This window comes from Phyllostomus discolor, chromosome 2 (genome assembly GCF_004126475.2).
Source record: "Phyllostomus discolor isolate MPI-MPIP mPhyDis1 chromosome 2, mPhyDis1.pri.v3, whole genome shotgun sequence".
Classification (NCBI taxonomy): Eukaryota; Metazoa; Chordata; class Mammalia; order Chiroptera; family Phyllostomidae; genus Phyllostomus; species Phyllostomus discolor.
In genome coordinates, this window is record NC_040904.2 from 40,610,519 (window position 1) to 40,631,211 (window position 20,693).

General features: G+C 40.6%; 2 protein-coding genes across 3 annotated transcripts in view; both read left to right on the forward strand.

Moving 5' to 3' along the window:
- The window catches only part of LOC114490795 (actin-like protein 6A), a 29,796-nt gene extending 23,785 nt beyond the window's left edge, over window positions 1-6,011 (forward strand). Inside the window, exons 13-14 of the mRNA XM_028504850.2 lie at window positions 3,934-4,020; window positions 5,482-6,011. Of these exons, the coding sequence (XP_028360651.1) occupies window positions 3,934-4,020; window positions 5,482-5,562 (168 nt within the window). The 3' untranslated portion in view covers window positions 5,563-6,011. The remainder of the gene's footprint in view (window positions 1-3,933; window positions 4,021-5,481) is intronic.
- Window positions 6,012-13,133: 7,122 nt separating this feature from the next.
- LOC114490469 (actin-like protein 6A) overlaps window positions 13,134-20,693 on the forward strand; it is a 34,997-nt gene continuing 27,437 nt past the window's right edge. The window contains exon 1 of one of the 2 annotated variants that reach the window (XM_028504477.2): window positions 13,134-13,328. In XM_028504477.2, coding sequence (XP_028360278.1) covers window positions 13,304-13,328 — 25 coding nt within the window. In that variant the 5' untranslated portion in view covers window positions 13,134-13,303. Of the gene's footprint in view, window positions 13,329-15,152; window positions 15,295-20,693 lie in introns of those variants that run through there. The other variant, XM_036017722.1, reaches the window with a different exon arrangement.

A 20,693-nucleotide genomic window follows, 5' to 3' on the forward strand; every position in this document is an offset into this window, starting at 1 on the left:
CTCCCCCCCCCTTCCGCTCAGCATTCCCAACTCTTTCGGGCCATCCGTACCCCCTTGTTCGTGTCCATGGGTCATGTGTATAAGTTCTTTAGCTACTCCATTCCCCATACTATACTTTACACCCCCATAGTTATTGTGTAGCTACCTATTTGTACTTCTTAATCCCCTCACCTCCTCACCCCTTTCCCCATATCCCTCTCCCATCTGGCAACTTTTTTATTAAATAAGTCTCTTTAACATTTCATATAATAATGGTTTGGATTTATGAACTCCTTTAGTTTTTTCTTGTCTAGAAAGCTCTGTATCTGACCTTCATATCTAAATGGTAGCTTTGCTGGGTAGAGCAATTCTGGCTTTAGGTTCCTGCTTTTCATGACTTTGAATATTTCTTGCCAGTCCCTTCTAGCCTACAAAGTTTCTTTGGAGAAATCCACTCATAGTCTTGTGGGAACTTCCTGTAAGTAACTAACTGCTTTTCTCTTGCTGCTTTTAAGATTCTTTATCTTTAACCTTTGGTATTTTAATTATGATGAGTCTTGGAGTGGGCCTCTTTGTGTCCATCTTGTTTGGGACTTTCTGTGCTCTCTGCATTTGCATGTCTATTTTCTTCACCAAATTTGAAGAAGTTTTCTTTCATTTTTTTTTTTCAAACAGGTCTAATTTCTTGTTCTTTTTCTTCTCCTTGTACTGCTGTCATGCAAATGTTGGAATGCTTGAAGTGGTTCCAGAGGCTCCTTCCACTATCCTTGTGTTTTTGTATTCTTTTTTCTTGTTCTTGTTCTGATTGGTGGTTTTCTGCTTCCTTATGTTCCAAATCATTGATTTGATTCTTGGCTTCTTCAGCTCCACTGTTGGTTCCCTGTAAATTGTTTTTTATTTCAATTAGTGTATCCTTCATTTCTGACTATATCTTTTTTATGCTGTTTAGGTCCTCACTAAGTTCATTGAGTGTCCATATAACCAGTGTTTTGAACTCTGCACTTTGAATGTATCAATTATCTCCATTTTGTTCAGTTCTTTTTCTGGAGTTTTCTTTGTCTCCTCATTTTGGTAGCCTTCCTATGTTTGTTTCTGTGTATTAGGTAGAGCTGCTGTGACTCCCTATCTTGGTAGTGTAGCCTGATGTAGTAATTATCCTGTGGGGTCTAATGGCACAGCCTCCCCTATCACCCAAGCTGGGTACTCAAGGTGTGCCCTTCATGTGGGCTGAGTACACCCTCCTCTTATAGTTGGACCCTGATTGCTGTTGACAGGTCAGTGGGAGGGATTCACCTAGACTAGTCAGCTTCAAGGACTGGCTGTGACCACAGAACACCAACCTCTGTCCTCCTTGGAGAATCAGCTGTGTGGGGGCAGGGTGATGGTGCTCCAACATGGTCTGTAGATGTCCACTGAGTCTATAGACTCTGGAGTTTCCCCAGGTGGTACAGGCCAAGGTCATTCCCCACTTGTGTTTGGCTTAGGGCCACCCTTCCTGAGCTATAAAGCAATCTTCAGGTGGCTGCTACTTGTGCTGGGCTTGGAAGTTGCAGGTGAAGCTAAGCTGTGAACCTAGGCTGGGTACTGCTAGTTCCAGGCCTAGGGCCACTAAGCAAGAGGTATGGGGACTCAGTAAGTCCATCTGTTGTTTGTTTGAGAAGATTTAGGAAATTGTGAAGCATGAGCCAAGACCAACCATTTATATGGAAAAACCAGTGTTAACAGCTTGGGTTGGCCCACAAGTTGGGGGGATGGAGCCTCAGAGATCTCTAGGGCAGGGCAAACAGTTAGCCAGGTTGATGGAGTCTCAGATATGGTACCCACCTGCAGGCTCTGTTGCTCTGTGGGGAAGCTACACAAGAGGGACAATGGTCCCTGCCTGCCTTTCTTTCTGGGAGAAAGCTGTTTCCTGGCTCCTGTCTTGATGGCTTCCGTTCTTCCCCATGTACTACTATACCTTTCAAGCTGCTACCCTGGTGAGTCTAAATAAGTCTGTGTGTGAGTTCTTTAAGAGACTCTAGCAGTTTCTTCCACCAACTCAATTCCCACTGGTTTTTGCAGCCAGAAGTTACAGGGACTTACCTTCCTAGCACTGGAACCCTGGGCTAGGGGGCCTGGTGTGGGGCTGGGACTCCCCACTACCAAGTATCCTTCCTGAATTTTTGTCCACTACACATGGATGTGGTACAAGTGCATTCTGCATCTTCGCCCTTCCTACCAGTCTGGATGGATGTGGTTTCTTTAATTCTGTAGTTGTTGAGCTTCCATTCAACTCAATTTCTGACGGCTCTGAGTGATAGTCTTTCTATAGTTTAGTTGTAATTTTGCTGTGGTTGTGCGAGGAGGCAAGCCATGTTTACCTATGCTGCCATCTTGACAGAAGTCCAATGTAGTTAAATCTTAGTTGCTTTTAGAGAGAGAGAAAGAGAAACATTGATTCACTGCATCCTCAATGCTCCCAGACTGGAGATCAAACCCTCAGTCTAGGTAGGTGCCCAAGCAGGAACTGAACATGCAGCTTTTTGGTGTAAGGGACAATGCTCCAACCAACTGAGCCACCTGGCCAGGGGGAAAAATATATATTTTCACTGATCATTGTGTACACTGGGATAACTTTTAAAAAAATAGAAGAACCTGGTTTGGGGAGAAGGTAGTTTACATGGTTCATTGATAACAGTAGCAGTCTAACTTTAGATTTTTGAACTTCTATCACATAGTTTTTGTAAGTTATTCTAAACTAATGTTGTTTTAAAAAACTTAATTAGGCATTGCATAGACCCTAACAGTATTGGTATATTTGATAGTCTTTTGGTTTCTTACCTGAAGAAGTACTTTTCATATGCCAAATTTTTGTAATTGTGTTATTTAAATATTGATATAGGCACAACATTGACTCCCGCCCCTATTTACACCATGCTTGGACATATAGTCTGGTTATAGATATAATCATTATTTTTTATAAAGTCCCAGAATAGTGATTATAGACATGGGCTATCAAGACCAATTAGATAATATTCTTATTCATTAGGAGGCAATTAAAGATGAATGAAATAAAAGGGGAAAATTCCATTGTAAATAGGTATCAACCTGTTCCCCACCTACAAAAACCACTTTCATCCCTCCTGTCCCCAGCCCCCTCACCATACGATATAGTTCACCCTACCACACATTTATTTCACTGTAAAAAAAGACTCACACTATGTGTTCATATTTAGAATAATAAAAGTATCAACAATTTGAGAACTATCCCCAGGAGCAATTTCCTAGGTCAAGGGAAGAAACCTCTTGATGCAGGAAATGAGAGAGATAGCACTGAGGCCAGAAACAATGATTATCAAGAGACTGTGACTGCAAAACAGGAATTCTAATTAGGAAGAAAAGCAGTATAAATAAAAAACTTACCTGAGATCTGATATCTGCACTTCGTTTTCTAAGTGGGAGATGGTAGACAGTGTGGGGTGTGGAGGAGTAAACTATGGTAGGGAGGGATAGGATAGCATGAAGCCTAAAAGGGCAGTAGAGAGAAAATTGGGGAGGACTACTGAAGGGGCTGCAGGTTGGGATAACAGTTTGTTGGAAGAAATGAAGTAATATAGGCTGCACTTAGCACTGTACCTGATTTATAGTAGCGTTAATTATGTTTGCTGTTGGTTATAGGATATAAAAGGTAAATGCCATACTCTTTACTATGCAGTTATTCAAGGTTTATATAATTTATTTTATTAAATATTACACATTAAAAGCCATAGTTAAAGCACTTTATAAAAATCTATGCAGTACTTTCATTTATGCCAATATAAGCCTAGCTTTTACAAAAAAAAAAATCATGTATAATCAGTGTTTCAACCAGTCATTCAGAAGTCCTCCAAGCTGAATTTCCTAATGTGAGTTACCTGTTATAATGTTAGTTACCTGTTGTAACTAATACTACTTACTGTTCCCTCTCAATTTTAGAGCATGCGGTTGAAACTGATTGCAAATAACACAACAGTGGAACGGAGATTCAGTTCATGGATTGGTGGCTCCATTCTAGCTTCTCTGGTGAGTAGAGAAAGTGCTTTCAAAAAGAACAATTCTTACTGAATGATTTAACCTAAATATACCACTGAAAATACTAACTTTAGTACAAAGATTACAAAGACTACAAATGATGCTAATATACCATGTACCTTTGCATTTTATAACTGTCCAGTGAGTGGAGGACCTAATAGAACCAGTTCTACGTGTTCTAATCTAACAAAAGGCTTTGTTGCCTTACTAGTGGGTATTTGTCAGCCTAAGTTCAAGTTTCCACTCTCAGACAGGTGGGAATCTGTTAACTTATTTACGCCTCTTCCGATGATACCCTCATTGGCACTGGTCAGGACTTAGATGCAGCATATTTAGGATGAAACATTCCCTTCTCAGGTTCTGGTTGCTCCCTGGCCTGTTGGGGAGGTAGAGGACGTCAGGAATTGGTTCTTGGGGGAAATGGTAGAGTCATGGTGCTGGGTTTTCATGTTGCTCAGACTGGCTCCTGCGTTGAATCAGAAGAAAAAGTCCTTGTACTCCTCTGCACCCCATATTGGAGAATGTTCCCTTCTCAGAGCAACCGAAGTAAATGTCACCAAGTACTTACACTATCCATCTTAAGCAATTAAATGGTTGGAACTGACCATGTATGTATTTCTTAATCTATTTCCAATGTTTTAGTGGGTCGTTTTTTTAAAAAAGATTTTATTTATCTATGTCACTTATTTGTTTATTTGTTTGTTTGTTTGTTTTTTTGTTTATGAGGGAGGGACAGAAACATCAATTGGTTGCCTCATGCACACACCACACCCAGGGAGCAGGCCCACAACCCAGGCATGTGCCCCGTGGCGACCTTTAGCTTTGTGGAATGAAGCCCAATCAACTGAGCCGCATGAGCCAGTGCTTAGCAGATCTTTGATCAGAACAAGATACCATGTGTGAATTTACTTTGATAGAGTTAATCATAGGGAATGGGTTTCTCCTACTTACATGTTTTATTATTAATGTCACTCAGGTTCCTTCCTCCTCCGGCCACTTTCCTCCTTTCTTTTTGTGTTTATTTGGTAAAGTGCTAGTGTAGTATTGTATATATACTTGCAAAATTCTATTCTAGTTCTGATGAGCACTTTTTAGTTCTACATGTTAGTATTAATCAAGCCCTAGAACATTTCTTCAGTTCTGTACTAGGTTCAAGCCTTCCAACAGTTTATATTGCTGCCTTAGATTGGCACCAAGCCCCATCATAGCTAAACCCTCCATCTTTCTTTCACAGCCTTTTTCTATCCTCATGATGGTGTAACAGGTATAGAGGGATTTAATATCCTTCTAACCCTCAATAGTGCCGTGGGTGTTCCGGAGGAGGGCAGAAATAAGAAGAGAGTAATGGAATACTAATTGTGTGTGTGTGGGGCAGGGGGCAGGGGTTGAGAGTTCTTCAAAGGTTAGGAATTGTGAAAATAAAGATATGTAAGTTTTCTTTCCATTTTACAGGGCACCTTTCAACAGATGTGGATTTCCAAACAAGAATATGAAGAAGGAGGGAAGCAGTGTGTAGAAAGGAAATGCCCTTGAAAAGTGTTCCCACTGCTCCACCTTCCTGTCTCCTTACGTTTCATAGCTTTAGTACACTCAGGAAAAAATGACCATCTTTTGTAGAATATTTATACATTTTGCATATTTCAATTTCCACTTAAATTTTTCAAGGTTTTAACTGGCTCTAAAAATTAAAATAAGTTGTGCTTTCCTTGGAATGCACTTATTCTTATTATAAGCATTTTATAATTTTGTATAAATGTCTATTTTTTCTAAATATTGTGCTTTCAGTCAAATGCTTTCCAACTCTGCTTAGTATATTAATTACCAGTGGATTGGTAGAACTGCCTTTTATTGACAAATAAATTTATTGCATATGCTTTTTACCTTAGGCTTGCAAATTTAAATTAAAATTGCTAGCCATTAAGAAATACGTCTTTGGACTGTTGTTGTCTTGTGAATTGCTACTTTAAATACTAAATGTATTTGTCCATATTTTCAGTGAAAGTACCCGCTATTTATTAACAGCAGTATCCACACCTCCTCATATCCTATTATCAGTAGTAGTAAGAATGTTACCAGGTGGCCTTTCCTATAGCAGTTAACATTACTTTCACACTCAGAGATACAGGTGATGTTGAAGTCTGCTTAGATATCATCATTTATAAAATGGGCATTTAACCTGAACTTTATACCTGATTTTTAAAAATTTTTACAAGCATGACCACTTCCAAATCGGCATGCCATGTTAACACTTAAAACAGTTGACAGTTGAGTAGAAACACAATTTCTTTATAAAGCACTTATAGGTACTTTTGTATACAGACTGTTTACTTAAGAAAAACAAAATGGTAAATTAAGACTTCTAATATCTTAAACTAAACTTGACTTCTCAGCTTCAGAAATATTGGAAACTTTTTCTGAAGATTTGCTTCTCCCTTGCTTGGATATAGGCTTGTTTCTCACACCTTAGTCTAGAAGAATAAAATCATAACTGCAATTTGTATACAAAACTATTTGTTTGTCATGCAATACTATCAAAATATGTTGAAATCCATGACTTAAAGGCCTCAATGACTTAAAGGCCAGGCTCTGTATTAGGTGTGTCATGTATATTATTAAATAATCACTGTCCTACAAGTCAAAGATAAATGTGAAATCAAAAGCGTCTGTCACCTTGCACCAATTCTTTGTATTCCCTGACTGGCAAGATGGAACAGATCTTGTGAGCCTATAAAAGAATGATCTATCTTTCTACCTTTATATCCCAGACAGAAGTGCTGGCAGAGGCTATTGTTCCTTTGATGAGTCCCCTCCCACCACAGAGCCAGCAGGTGGTCGCCATATCTGAGACTCCATCAACCTGGCTCACACCGTTTGCCTAGCCCTGGTATTTCCCGTGGCCCTGCCTCACCCAACTTTCTGTCCTACCCAAGTTATTTCCTATGGCTTTTCCATAGGAATGGCCTGTCTTGGCTCATACTTTAGACTTTCCTAAAATCAAACAAGTAGCATCTGGCCTTGGCATGCCCTGTACCTCTTGCTAAGTGGCTCCAGCCCTGGCACTAGTAGCAGCTGGCTTTGGTTCACAGTTCAGCCTGGCCTGAGCACCTCCAACCCCAGCACATCATTCTGTAGCTTATGTCAGGTGACCCTGGACAAAACAGGCAGTGCCTGGCTTGGCCTGCACATCCCAGCAGGCCCCAGGGCCAGCATACCCAGTGGACAGCTTCAGACCACTTGGAAGCACCACCACGCAACCACTTCCACATGCAACATACTTGAGGGGCAGACTCTGGGCATCAAAGCTCCACTATTCTATGAGGAGGACATTGGCACAGCTGATCAGAGGTCAGTGGTTATAGCCAGTCCTTGCAGCTGATTGGCCTGGTTAAATCCCTCCCATTGTCCTGCCAACACCAACCAAGGCTCAACTACAAGAGGAGGGTATGAGGAGGGTGTACCTAGCCCACACAGAGGGAACACCTCAATGGCCCATCTTGAGTGAAAGGGGAAGCTGTGCCACTGCCCTACATAATACCTATTACCCCAAACTCTATCTAATACATAGAAATACCAAGAGGCTCCTAAAGTGAGGAGACAAAACATCCCAAATGTAAGAACAGAACAAAACTCCAGAATAAGAACTAAACAAAAGGGAGACAAGCAATCTACTAGATGTAGAATTCAAAACACTGATTATAAGGATGCTCAAGGCACTTAATGGAAACATCAACAGCATAAAAAAGGACCAATCAGAAATGAAGGATATACAAACTGAAAGGAATAATTTACAGAAAATCAACAGTAGAGCAGATGAAGCCAAAAATCAAATCAGTGATTTGGAATGTTAGGAAGCAAAAAACACCAAATCAGAACAGTAAAAAGAACTAAAAAAATATGAGCGTAGCATAAGAAGTCTCTGGGACAACTTCAAGAGTACCAATATTCACATGGGAGGGCAGGCAAGAGAAGAGAGAGAGCAAGAAATTGAAAACCTATTTGAAAAAACAATGACAGAAATCTTCCCCAACTTGAAGAAGGAAATACACATGCAAGTCCAAGAAGCACCAGGAGTCCCAAACAAGATGAACCCAAAGAGTCCCACCCCAAGACACATCATAATTAAAATGCAAAAGTTTAAAAGCAGTAAGAGAAAAGCAGTTAGTTACTTAACGGGGCTCACATAAGACTGTCATTTGAGTTCTCAAGAGAAGCTTTGCAGGCCAGCATGGATTGGCAAGAAATACTCAAAGTGATGAAAAGCAAAGACCTACAGCCAAACAAAGCTCCACCCAGCAAAGCTATAATTTAGCACTAGCCATGTGGCTCAGTTGATTGGAACCTCATTCTGTGCACCAAATAGTTGCAGGTTTGATTCCTGGTCAGGGCACATACTTAGGTTGAGTTTGATCCTGGTCAGGGTATGAATGGGAGACAACCAATCGATATTTCTCTCTCACATCAATGTTTCTCTCAATAAACATGAAGAATTAGTAAATGTCCTCCAGTGAGCATTAAAAAAAGTTAACTGTAATATTTACCATATTCCACATTCACAGAACAATGTGATTCATCATATCAATAATACCAAGGATAGAAATCATACGATTATCTCAATAGATGAAGAAAAACCATTAGACAAAACCAATAATCCATTTATGGTAAAAATTCTTACAGTGGGTATAGAAGAACTTACCTCAGCTTAATAAAGACTATAAATGACAAGCCCACAGCTAACATCATACTCCATGGTGAAAAGCTCAAAGTTTTTCCTCTAAGATCAAGAACAATTCAAAGATGTCCACTTTCACTGTTACTGTTCAATATAGTAATGGGAGTCAGAGCTACAGCAATCACAATAAAAAGAATAAAGGGCACTCAAATCAGGAACCAAGAAGTAAAACTCAGTGTTTCCAAATGACATACTATCCATAGAAAAACCCTAAAGAGTCTACCAAAAGTTAATAGAGTTAATAGAAATTCAGTAAAGTAGCAGAATACAAAATTAATGTACAGAAACCCACCGCATTCCTATACACTAATAATGAACAATCAGAAGGCGGAATTAAAAAAAAAATCATATCTACAATTGCATTAAAAAGAATAAAATACCACCCTGGCTGGTGTGGCTCGATGGGTTGGGCATCGTGTGGCAAACTGAAAGGTTGCTGGTATGATTCCTGGTCAGGGCACACGCCTGGGTTGCAGGGAAGTTTCCTGGTTGGGGGTGTGCGACTAGTAACTGACCAGATTGAACTGATCAATATTTCTCTCACACATTGATGTTTCTTTTCCTCTCTACCTGTCTACCTCTCTCTCTAAAAACAAATAAAATCTTTTTTAAAAGATTTTAAAACAAAATACCTAGGGATAAATTTAACCAAGCAGTTGAAAGATCTATACTCTGAACACTGTCAGACATTGAAGAAAAAAATGAAGAGGACACAAGTGGAAGGATATATTGTGCTCTTGGTTTGGAAGGACTATACCATTAAAATGACCATACTGCCAAAGCAACCTGTAAATTCAATGTAAACCCTAGCAAAATACCAGTGCCATTCTTCTCAGAACCAGAACAAATAATCCCAAAATTTATGTGGAACCATAACAGCTACAAATATCCAAAACAATTTTTATTTTTGTGTACAAAGTTAGAAAAAGCCAGCTATAAAATTAGGCAGAACAAGCCCCAGCCAGATAACTGAGTTGGTCAGACCATCATCCCAAAATGCCAAGGTTGTGGGTTTGATCCCCAGTCAGGACCCATACAAGCTCTACTGATGAATGCGTAAAGAAGCTGAACAGCAAAAATCAATGTTTCTCTCTCACTTCTCTCACTCTAAAATCAACAATTAATTTTTTAAAAAAATTAGAATGAAGGGAAAGTAAATTGGTCTCTCAATGCTTCAAATATAGGGTTTAGATTAATGAATCAACATATGATGTTGTTTAGGAGGCCACCCAATTCTTGGAAGTATTTAAAACAGCTATTCTTTTTATTTTACTTATTGAATGAGAGGGGGAGAGAGAGAGAAACATCAGTTTGTGGTTCCAGTTATTCATGCATTCATTGGTTACTTATTGTATGTGCCCTGACTGGAGATTGAACCACAACATTGGTGCAACCAGATGATGCTCTATCCTACCGAGCACCTGGCCAGGGCTGGCATACAACTTCTTTTGTAAAAGGTTTATCTTTGCCTTAAGCACCTCCTGTCCATTGCTTCTGTGCATCTAGGTTAATAACACACCTTTGAAGTGTTTCTTTTTCAGACCCCTATGAAGTATAACCACCTTCAGGAGAGCACATAATCTTAACTATCCTGTAATCCAATTGTTGCCTTGCTTTCTCTCACCTTCAGGTAATCTTTCATACCTTTCCTCCTTTATTCCAAATGCATAAAAGAAACTGCAAAACTCATTCTCCAGAGAACTTAAGGTCTTGCTCCCTAGCAATGTCATCAGTTTGGCTAAAATAAAGTCTTATAAAAAAAATTCTCTACAGGTTTGGGTGTTTCTTATATCAACAAGAATGACCAATTTATGAATTATGATTTTACATGAACAAGAATAACCAATTTAAGGATTATGAAACCTGGAACTATGACCTGTGAATGTCGAAGATTATGCAAAAACGTCACACCACACCAAGGATCAATATGGCTGCAGATTGGTAGCTGAGAGTGACAGTAATATGTTAATTTTTTATACCTGCTAAAAGTCCAAAATACCAAACCTAGATTTAATACCTGATCTAATTGTAGCTTCAACCTCTCCCAGAAACATAATCTTTATTACCTAGTATGGAATTTTCTGGTCAAGCTCCATAAGTTAATCTATCACATAGGCCCTCTCCATCTGCCATAGAAAGAGGAATTTTACATAACAAAATCCCTTCCCTTCTTTTCTCCCAAAAAAAGATGTCCCAGCTGCAAAATAATCCTTTATTTTCTTTTCTTAATAGTTCCCTTGCCCCACCCTTTGTATAGAATCCTTCCATTTGGTACAGCTCCTTGGAGATCCTGATTCATAAATCATTTGATAAAGCCAATTAAAACTTCACATTTCATTGGTTGAATTGCTTTCTTAACAGTGTCCACAGTGACAGCTGTATTAAGGTGGCAAAAGCTAACACTTTAAAGTACTTAGGGGAACTGTGCTAGATGTGTTACATGCATTATCTCAGGGGTCAGTAAGCTCTTTCTATAAACGGGTCTCAGTAAATATGTTTCCCAGTTTAGTTGGCCACAGAGTCTCTCTTAATTACTCATTTCTGCCTTACAGAGTGAAAGTAGCCATAGGAGGAGGGACCCTCAAAAACCAGAATGATCTTCTGGAGGTCAGGCCCTTGTAGTACAGACTTCCCCTGCTAGGTGAGTGTTCTAGGAACCCATCTGTGTCAGTGTTCCTGCTGGTGTTACTGTGAGAGGGTGTATTCAGCTTCCGTGAATTTTTTTTCTTTTGAAGAGTCTTTCAACGCATTTGTCATTTCATGATGAGTGACCTACCCACACTGCACTGAGTGTTCAGCAGTTTTTGACCAAAAAGGGCATAACCCCTGTGCCTCACCCTCCGTACTTACCTGATCTGCCACCAAGAGACTTTTTTGTTTCCCTGCATGAGAAAAGTCCTCAAAAGGAAACATTTTGGCAAGGTGGAAGAGGTGAAAAACAGCAGAAGCACTAAAGAGCATCAAAACTGATGAGCTCAAAAACTGTTCTGAGCAGTGGGAAAAAAGTCTCAATAGGTGTATTCCATCTAATGGAGAATACTTTGAAGGTGACGGAAGTTTAAACATGTGAGAATACACAATTTTTTATAAATGAATTCCGGGGGGTTTTTAGGGTCCCCTCTCAAAAGCGAATAAGCTTGGTGCCTTCAATGAAACTTAGTTTATGGTCACTGAAATGTGAATTTCATATACTTTTTACGTAACACAAATTGTTAAAAGTATTTTTAAAAACCGTAAGAGAAATGGAAATCATTCTTAGCTCATAGGCCATAGAAACACAGAAAGCTTGTTGAATTTCACCCTGGGCTGTCTCCTGTATTATCTCATTGGGTTAGTGGTGGTTTCCATCTAAATGATCCGATATACCGTGACTATACTGTCAAGTGAGTGGGAAAGAGTTTTTTCACTCCTCTTGTCCCCCACCCTGCTATCAATCACTTTCTTCCACACTGCTGGCACTGAGACTAAATAGGAGATTTGTTTCATTGTTCTTCAAGTCCCTGTATATCTAGGCTCCAGACAAACCACGTTAAGAACTGGTATCTACTACAAGGATTTACAACAGATCTTGAGGGTTTTCTTTTCTTTCACTTTTTGTTGTTGTTGTTGTTTGCTTCAAGGGCTTGAGTTGGACTTGTGCGACAGACCTGGATTTTTAGAGATCAAGCTGCCTGGGAAACGGCCAAGCTGTAAAGCTGGTTGCAGTAATCCAGGGAAGAAACTCCGGCGATGTCACAGGGCTGGCAGAACGAGGGGACTAAGAAGAATAGACGGTTGGAATGTATTTAGGATCAGGTACTTGCTTGGATGACGGCTGATTACATTGTTCTGTATCTGTCTCATATGAGAGAAGAGATTGATAACACTTTGAAATAACTGAATAATTTTTAAGGTGCTAAATTCGACTGGGATAATACTTGATTTACTGATTTCCTTACCCCAACATATAAAGGTGAGTTGGAAATGATTTTTCTGAGGGGGAGAAATAGTCTGCATTCCCCACACACCAAAGCCGGGAATCAAGCCAGGAAACATTGTCTCCCAATTTCCAGACCTTTTCCAGAAGTTCACCTGGCTCTAACGACTTCCCACGGTTTCTCCGCGCCCACCAGCATCCCCCTAGACTGCCCGCAACAGTTTCCCTCCTTCTAGTCACGCTACCACCACCGCAATCCCCCCGCCTACTCAGATAGCTCCGCCTCCTTCAGCTCCAAGGTCCAATTCCTTCCCTCCTTTTGTCGCTATTCCCTCGCCCCGCCCCTATGGCTGTCTTCGATTGGCTAACATGACAGTACCGCCGCAGGATGCCCCAGAACCCAGTTATGATTGGCTAAAGAATAGCCGGACCTCTCGTGATTGGCTGAAAAGAGAAGGCAGCAAGTGTGACTGCGCACCGGGTGCGGGGGCACCGCTTTGTTGCCTGAGGGGGGTGACAGTGGAAGTTCGAGGGGTCAGAGGCTACCGCTTGTCCGGACCCCCGGTCACCGTTGTTGCCGTCACGTCGCCCCATAGCCTTCAGCTTAGGAGCCACACCCACAAGCAGCCATGAGCGGCGGCGTGTACGGAGGAGGTGAGTGAGCGCGCTGTCTTCAGTGTGGGGGTTTGTACCCGCCGCCCCCTGCCCTCCTCACCCGCCCCTCGGCTGCGGCCCCTTCCGGTCTCCCGGTCACTGGACTCCCGCCTCCCCGCCCTTCCCCGCCCCGCGCTCTGTGGGCCCCTGGCGTCCACCCGGCGTGCTGAGCGCCTCTTGCTCCCTGAGTCGCCGCCGCCTGCGGCCCCTTCCAGCCTCGGCCCTAGAAGAGCGCGTTTGGGGACTGCGCGCCGGTCCCGCGGCGGGGAGTGAAGCTCCATCCGTCCCCGCCTCAGTGAGCAGCCGCAGGATCGCCTCTCTCCAGTGTCTCCAGACCTCGGCTGATTGGGGGTGTGCGCGCGAGTTTAAACTTGGGAGTTCCCTGCGGTTTGCGAGCGTGGACGCGGGGTTTCCGCAGCATCGGGTAGAAAGCTCAGCGAGCGCGGGAGGTGGGTGGGATGGCCAGCGTGGAGGCCACTCAGAACCCGCACTCCCCTCCGCACTCAGCGCTCGCGCTGCCGCGCACCCTTCAGCAGCTCCTGCCTGTTGGTCGACCGTGGATTCTCCAAGTTACTCCTGCGTGGCAATGCTCGGGATTGATTTCGGAACGCCTGTGATTTACGGACGCTTTGCTTGGCTAGGCTGTGGTATGGAGGAAAGAAACCGGAGCCAGCGAGTTCCAGGGACCTGAGCAGTAACACCAGCCTCACTGTTCCTGAGGCGCTTTGGCCTTGGGCGGGTGACTTCACTTTAACCAGCTTCAGGCTCCAGGGTTGTGAAGTGGTAGTTCCTAGTGTGGGGGTTCAGAAGCAGACTCCCGAAGACGTGGCTCAGTAGTATGCGGCTTATTTCGAGCTAATGTCAGTTTTAGCTTCAGGCTCAAGAGAAACTTGTTCCCCTCCCTTTAACTACCCAGAAGAACTGGAATTAGCAGTCATCCCTTTTTGACCCACCTTTTTGGCACAGCAAACTTTTTTTTCAGGATAGGTGACCAAAAGAAACCCAGAATTATCTTCTGGAGGGTGGGCCCTTATGCTATAGGATCTCCCCCCGCCCCCCAATCATTATCGGTATACCAGCTGGCGTTGTTGTGAGAGGCTGCATTTGGATTTAGTGATTTTTTTTTTTTTTTGATTCACCGCATTTGCCCATTTCATGATGGGTGATTTGGGAGAGCACCTGCCCACACCACGCTGGGTGTTCAGTTTTTGACCAAAAACAGCATGACCCCTGTGTTCCAGCCTCCCTGTTCACATGATCTGGCCTTAAAAGACACTTTTTGTGTCTTTCCCCCCATGAAAAAAGTCCCCAAAGGGAAACGTTTTGCCTTGTGGAAGAGGTGAAACAAACAACAGCAGAAACACTTAAAGGCATCAAAATCAACAAGTTCAAAATTGTTTTGAGCAGTAGAAAAAAGTCACCATTAGGTTTAGTACATTAAATGGAGGGCACTTGGAAGGTGACTGAAGTTTAAACATGTAAGAATAAATATACATTTTTAAAAAATTCTCAGTTTTTAGGGTTCTCCCTCATACTAAACAGCTGCTATTGTTACCATCCTGCAGTGACCCTTCCAAGCCCCCGAGGTGCATTATCTCAGCCCTAGCTCAGAATGTCTTACAGACCTAGATACACCTTTCTGTCTCTGACTCTTGTGTCTGCAAGGTTCCTATACATATCATGTATTAAACTATTAAAATTTCTCCTGCTAATCTGTGTCCTGTCTACTTGATTATTAGACCACCAAAAGAACCGTTAGGGTGAGGGTTTGTTCCTCCCCACACTGGCCACTGGGGTGGTTGTGATGATTAAATGAAATAATGCTGCACTTGCTCTCAAAGTGTGGTCCATGGAGCAACAGTTCAGCATCCCCTGCCAGCTTTTTAGGATTGCAGACTGCCAGGCCCCATTGTAAATCTACTGAGTCAGAGCCTTTGTTTTTGCAAGAGACCTAGAGGGAACACAGGTGTGTATGACTCTTGTTTTGTGTTTCTGTTTGATGAGTTGAAGAACAAGGAGCCAGAACCAAAGTGTTGCTCTTTTTCACTGTGTCTAGTAAGGTTGCTGTCCCTGAAGAGGATGGCATTTTATTGGCAGGGGATAAAAATAATGTTTTCAAAGTTGCTTAGGTTTTTGAGAGCAGCTCGAGTCTCTTTTGAGGTGACAGGCTGACCTTCACCCCTCCTTCCCTATTTCATTCTTGGTTCTGATCTCTCAGATGAGAATGTCAGTAGTCTCCCATTTTTTGTGGAGAAAGCCGAGCGGATCTTCATGATTTACCTCTGCCCTGTCTGAAGATGCAGTCCTGACAGGGAACTGGATCTGTGTGCCTTTGTGTCCTGGAGGCTGTTGACTATTTTGACCTTCCGGTTCACTGATCCAAGGACCTAGAGGCTGTTCATAGAGTATTTCCTTACAAGGAATCAATTAATTCCTTACTACCATGGAGTAAGGTAGAAATGGATACAGTAATGTCCGCAGCTAACATTGAGTGTACACTGTGTACCAAGACCTCCTCCAGATGCTTCTCATTCGTTGCATTTAATACCTTCACTACCTCAATCGGTAACAACCATAGGAGTTGGTACTACTGTCCCCATTTTACTGAAGAAAATGAGGTACAAAAAAGCTTAAGTAACCAGCCCAGAGTTATATAACTTCCTAGTAAATGGGGAGCAAGAATCTCTGGGATGAAGAAAAGGCATTTCAGTAAAATCCTTTACTATTCAAAAAAGAGGTTTTGATTGTTTTTCTATAAATCATTTTTCAAATATATAACTACATAGTCATGTATGGTTTAGATATTCAGAATAAACATCTTGTTTTTCATTTGCTATGTTTTCATTTCACTTTTTAATAAGCCTATTTCACATAAAAAGTATTTTAAAAACTCACAAAATTAAGTATATATGGTTTTTTGTTTGAGCTACATAGTGGGTCACATTTTCCAAAAGGTCTGCTATGAAAAGCAATCAAACCTCCCACCTAAATTTTTTGTAATTGACTTAGTAGAGTGTATTTTTAACTCGTGCTTATAAAAAAAAGACCTTTGTAACTTACATTTTAAGTCATGACTGTCTTTTTTTCAGTTATAACTTCTGCCCAGATTAGACATTGATCTTTAGTTTTAGGCACAATGCATAATTTACCCAGATTTCTATACTTTACCTGGTTCCTGGGCCTACTCATTGTTCTTGCAGTCATCTTTAATGGTATTTGCTCTACTTAAAATTCCTTAGCATAATAAAAATAAACAGTATACTACCAGCCCAAATTGTTAGTTTCATCATTTTTGCACTCCTAAATCTCTATCCTTTAAACTTTCTCAAAATCATCTTCCTGCATGGTCAGTTGGGTCACCCTTGTACGTGTACACACCCACCCACACACACACACACACACAGCCTCTCTACCTCCACTTAAAGTCATTCTGTATCCTCGTGGAATGTTTTAAGACCAGAAGATTGCCATCATTGCTTTGTGTTTTGCCAGAGAAATCATCTCTCTTAAACTCAGAAGCCATTTACTGTGAGGAAAAGCATAAAAATCTTTAAAAACATGGTAACAGAAGCATTTTTAGTGGAAAAGGGATCAAACCCTTGAGGGTTTTTAACCATTAGAATCCATCCTAGTTCTTAAATATCCAGACTTCCGAGGTTATTCTTTTAAGCCCTCTCCTTCCCTTTGCCACCCTCCTATTTCAGATTCCTTGGTGCTTGATGTTTACAAAACAAGGTACAGGAAAAATGGAAAACTGAGCAGGTGCAAAATTCAAAGAATCAAGCATCTTACTCAAAATTCAACAATGTTCAGGATACCATACTAATTAAAACAAAAAAACCCTGATGTGTTAGATTTTTTGTTTTAACAAGAAAAAAAATGAATGCTTGCTATGTGCCTCTGACTTTAAAAAGCTGTCAATGTATGCCCTGGCTGGTGTGGCTCAGTGGATTGAGTCCCAGCTTGTGAACAAAAGGGTTGCTGGTTCTATTCCCACTCAGGGCATGTGCCTGGGTTGCAGGCCAGGTTTCCAGTTGGGGTCATGCCAGAGGCAACCACACATTGATGTTTCTCTCCTTCTCTTTCTCTCTCCTTTTCTCTCTAAAAATAAATAAATAAAATATTTTTTTAAAAGCTGTCAGTCTTGTAGGTGAGTTGGTCAAGTAAATAGACACCATATTTCATTTATTTTTTTGGTACATTTTTCACCATACTTGAGTGGAATATTTCTTAATATTGATGGTGTGGCAGAGTTTAATTGGCAGCATGTTTTTTTCTTAGTGGTGCATGAAATAATGGTGCATCTTAGAGTTTCTAGCATCTTAAATTGGTAAGAAAAGGTAACTCATTCAGTGAAGTATGTTCATTACTGACAATATATAGAAGGTACAAAGGTAACAGACAAACTTATCAACTCAGTGTTGGGTAGTCAGGGAACTTTATAAGAAAGGTTATATGGATGAGGGTAGAGGAGTGGAGAGGGACAGCATATGCGAAGGTTAGCTGGGTGAGATTACATGGTGTCTTTAGCGACTACATATTAGCAGTTATGCTGGTGTGTGAGGTGGGAGGTGAGACTGCCATTATACTAGGCCTTGAATATCAACTGGGTAGACTGATATGAATTTTATCTTGTAGATGAGGAGAAGCTACTGAATGAGTTTCCCTTTTTCATTGAAGGATTTTTGTTCAGAGTTACAATTTTGAAAGATCACAGTGTAGCAATGGAAGATTGAGAAGGTAGAGATAGAGCATAATACCTGTGCTGAACTGTAGTAATTTCCTGCTGCAATAAGAGCTTGACTCAAAGCAGAGGTAATGGTATTAACAAGGAAGGGATTTGAGAAGTATTTAACAAATATTTGGCAGAAATTGACAAAGGGTAAAAAATATGAAAGTGTTCACGATTCTGAAAAAATTCAGAGGCTTTTGTGATAAGCAGTGCTTCTATTAGGATGGAGAAGAAAATGCTTCAGATATGTTGAATTTGAGGTATCCATGGGACATCAGGTGGAATTGATGTTGATATGCAGTAAGAAGCTCAAGACATGGATCTATATGAAGGCGAAGGCTTGAAAGAGAGATCTGATATCGGAATGATTAGTATTTAGGTAGAAGTTGAGGCTGTAGGAGTGGAACAGATTACCTAAGAAAGGGTAAATTAAGGAAAGGGCTCCTAACCCGGGTCCCTGGCCTGGCATTCCCTAGGATTCCATGGATAGAATTAAATTTTATTGTAATTGGTTTATTTTATAATCTATTTTGAAACAGTCTAAGAAGGGATACATAAGTTTCCTAAACTGTCTGTATTGGCTTGCTAGGGATGCCATAACAAAGTACCAAAGACTGAGTGACTTAACAGAAAATAATTTTGTTACAGTTCTGGAGGCCAGGAATCTGAGGTCACGCTGTCTACAGGATTACAGTTTGGAAGTCTTTTTCCTTGACTTAAATGGTTGTCTCTTTCCTGTTGCAAATGGTCTTTCCTCTGTAATTTCTATGTCCTGATATCCTCTTCATGTAAGGATGGACACCAGTCATAAGGATTAGAGCCCACTCTAATGATATTATTTTAATTTAATCACACCTTGAAAGACCTTATATCCAATAATAGTCACGTTCTGAGGTACCAGGAATTAAGACTTCATTGTGTGAACTTTAGAGGGAACAAATCAGTCCAGAACATTGTCAAAGGGGCCCATGACACAGAAAATGTAAGGAGACCTGTTGCAGAGCAAAAGATTGATCCTTGAGAAAAGGAGTTTAAATTTTTGGTTAAGCAGGCTATTAATTAATATATTTAGGATATTTCTTTACCAGGCATTCTGGTTAATCAGAATGCTAAAATTTACTAATACATGTTTGTTGGTAAACTATAATTACTATTTTTACTTGACTTTCCGTGCTATGGTGAAAACAAATGCAGTGTTCTGCTTTTGTAGGCTCCTACTTTAAGACAAAGTTGTTGTGACTGGAGAATTATATAGAGAAAGTTAATTACATTGGGAGATATAGCAATTTCCTTTCAAATTAAATAAAAGTAGTTCAGTATTTTAAAATGAAAATGAGATTGTTATTCTGTAAAGATACCATCTCTAAACAGTGAATATCTTGCCCTGACTGGTGTGGTTCAGTGGATTGAGTGCTGGCCTGCAAACCAAAAGGTTGCTGGTTTGATTCCCAGTTGGGGCCCATGCCTGGGTTGTAGGTCAGGTCCCCAGTTGGGAGCCTGTGAGAGGCAACCAATCAGTATTATCTCTTGCACATTGATGTTTCTCTTCCCCTCTCCCTCCCTCTCTCTCTAAAAATAAATAAGTAAAATCTGAAAAAAATTTAAAAAATAAACAGTGAGTATCTAAAGTATATTAATTGATTTTCTTCATTCTAAATTTTATTTAAAAATGTTTTGGTGCTTGAACAACAATAAAAAATAAAAAAAATTTGAAATAGCTCAACATACTAAAAATTAAATATATGTAACTTTGTGATACATACTTATTACTTAGATTAAATAGATGTAACTTGTCACATTTGCCTCGCATATTTTTAAAGGCTTTATTTATTCATTTTTTATAGAATAGAAGACCTTTTTTTTTTTTTAAGATTTTATTTATTTATTTTTAGAGAGGGAAGGGAGGGAGAAAGAAAGAGAGAGAGAGAAACATCAATGTGCGGTTGCTGGGGGCCATGGCCTGCAACCCAGGCATGTGCCCTGACTGGGAATCGAACCTGCGACACTTTGGTTCACAGCCCGTGCTCAATCCACTTAGCTACGCCAGCCAGGGCAGAAGACCTCTTTTTAATCTTTTTAGTTTTATTATCTATCTATCTATCTATCTATTTATTTATTTTAGAGTGAGAGGAAGGGAGGGAGAAAAGAGGGAGAGAAACATCAATGTGTGGTTGCTGCTCACGTGGCCCACACTGGGGACCTGGCCTGCAACCGAGGCATGTACCCTGACTGGGAATCGAACTGGCAACCCTTTGGTTCAAAGCCTGTCCTCAATCTACTGAGATATACCAGGCAGGGCTGCCTCAGATATTTTAAGAAATAAAATGTTATTGATATAGATCCTCCTCTCTTTCTCCTAGAACTGTGTAACATTCACAGACCCCATGCATCATGTTTTTATACTTTTACTAAGTGTGTACATATCCATAGTGAATTAAATAGTATAATGTGTGTGTGTATATACATACATATATATTAACTTTTTAAAATTATTCTTTTGAGACTTTTCCATGTTGATACATGTAGGTCTAGATCACTCCTTTAACTGGTATATAGTATTTCAATATATGAATACACTGTATTTTATGTGTTTCCCTGTTGAGAGACCACTAGATAATTTCTGTCTTTTCCCA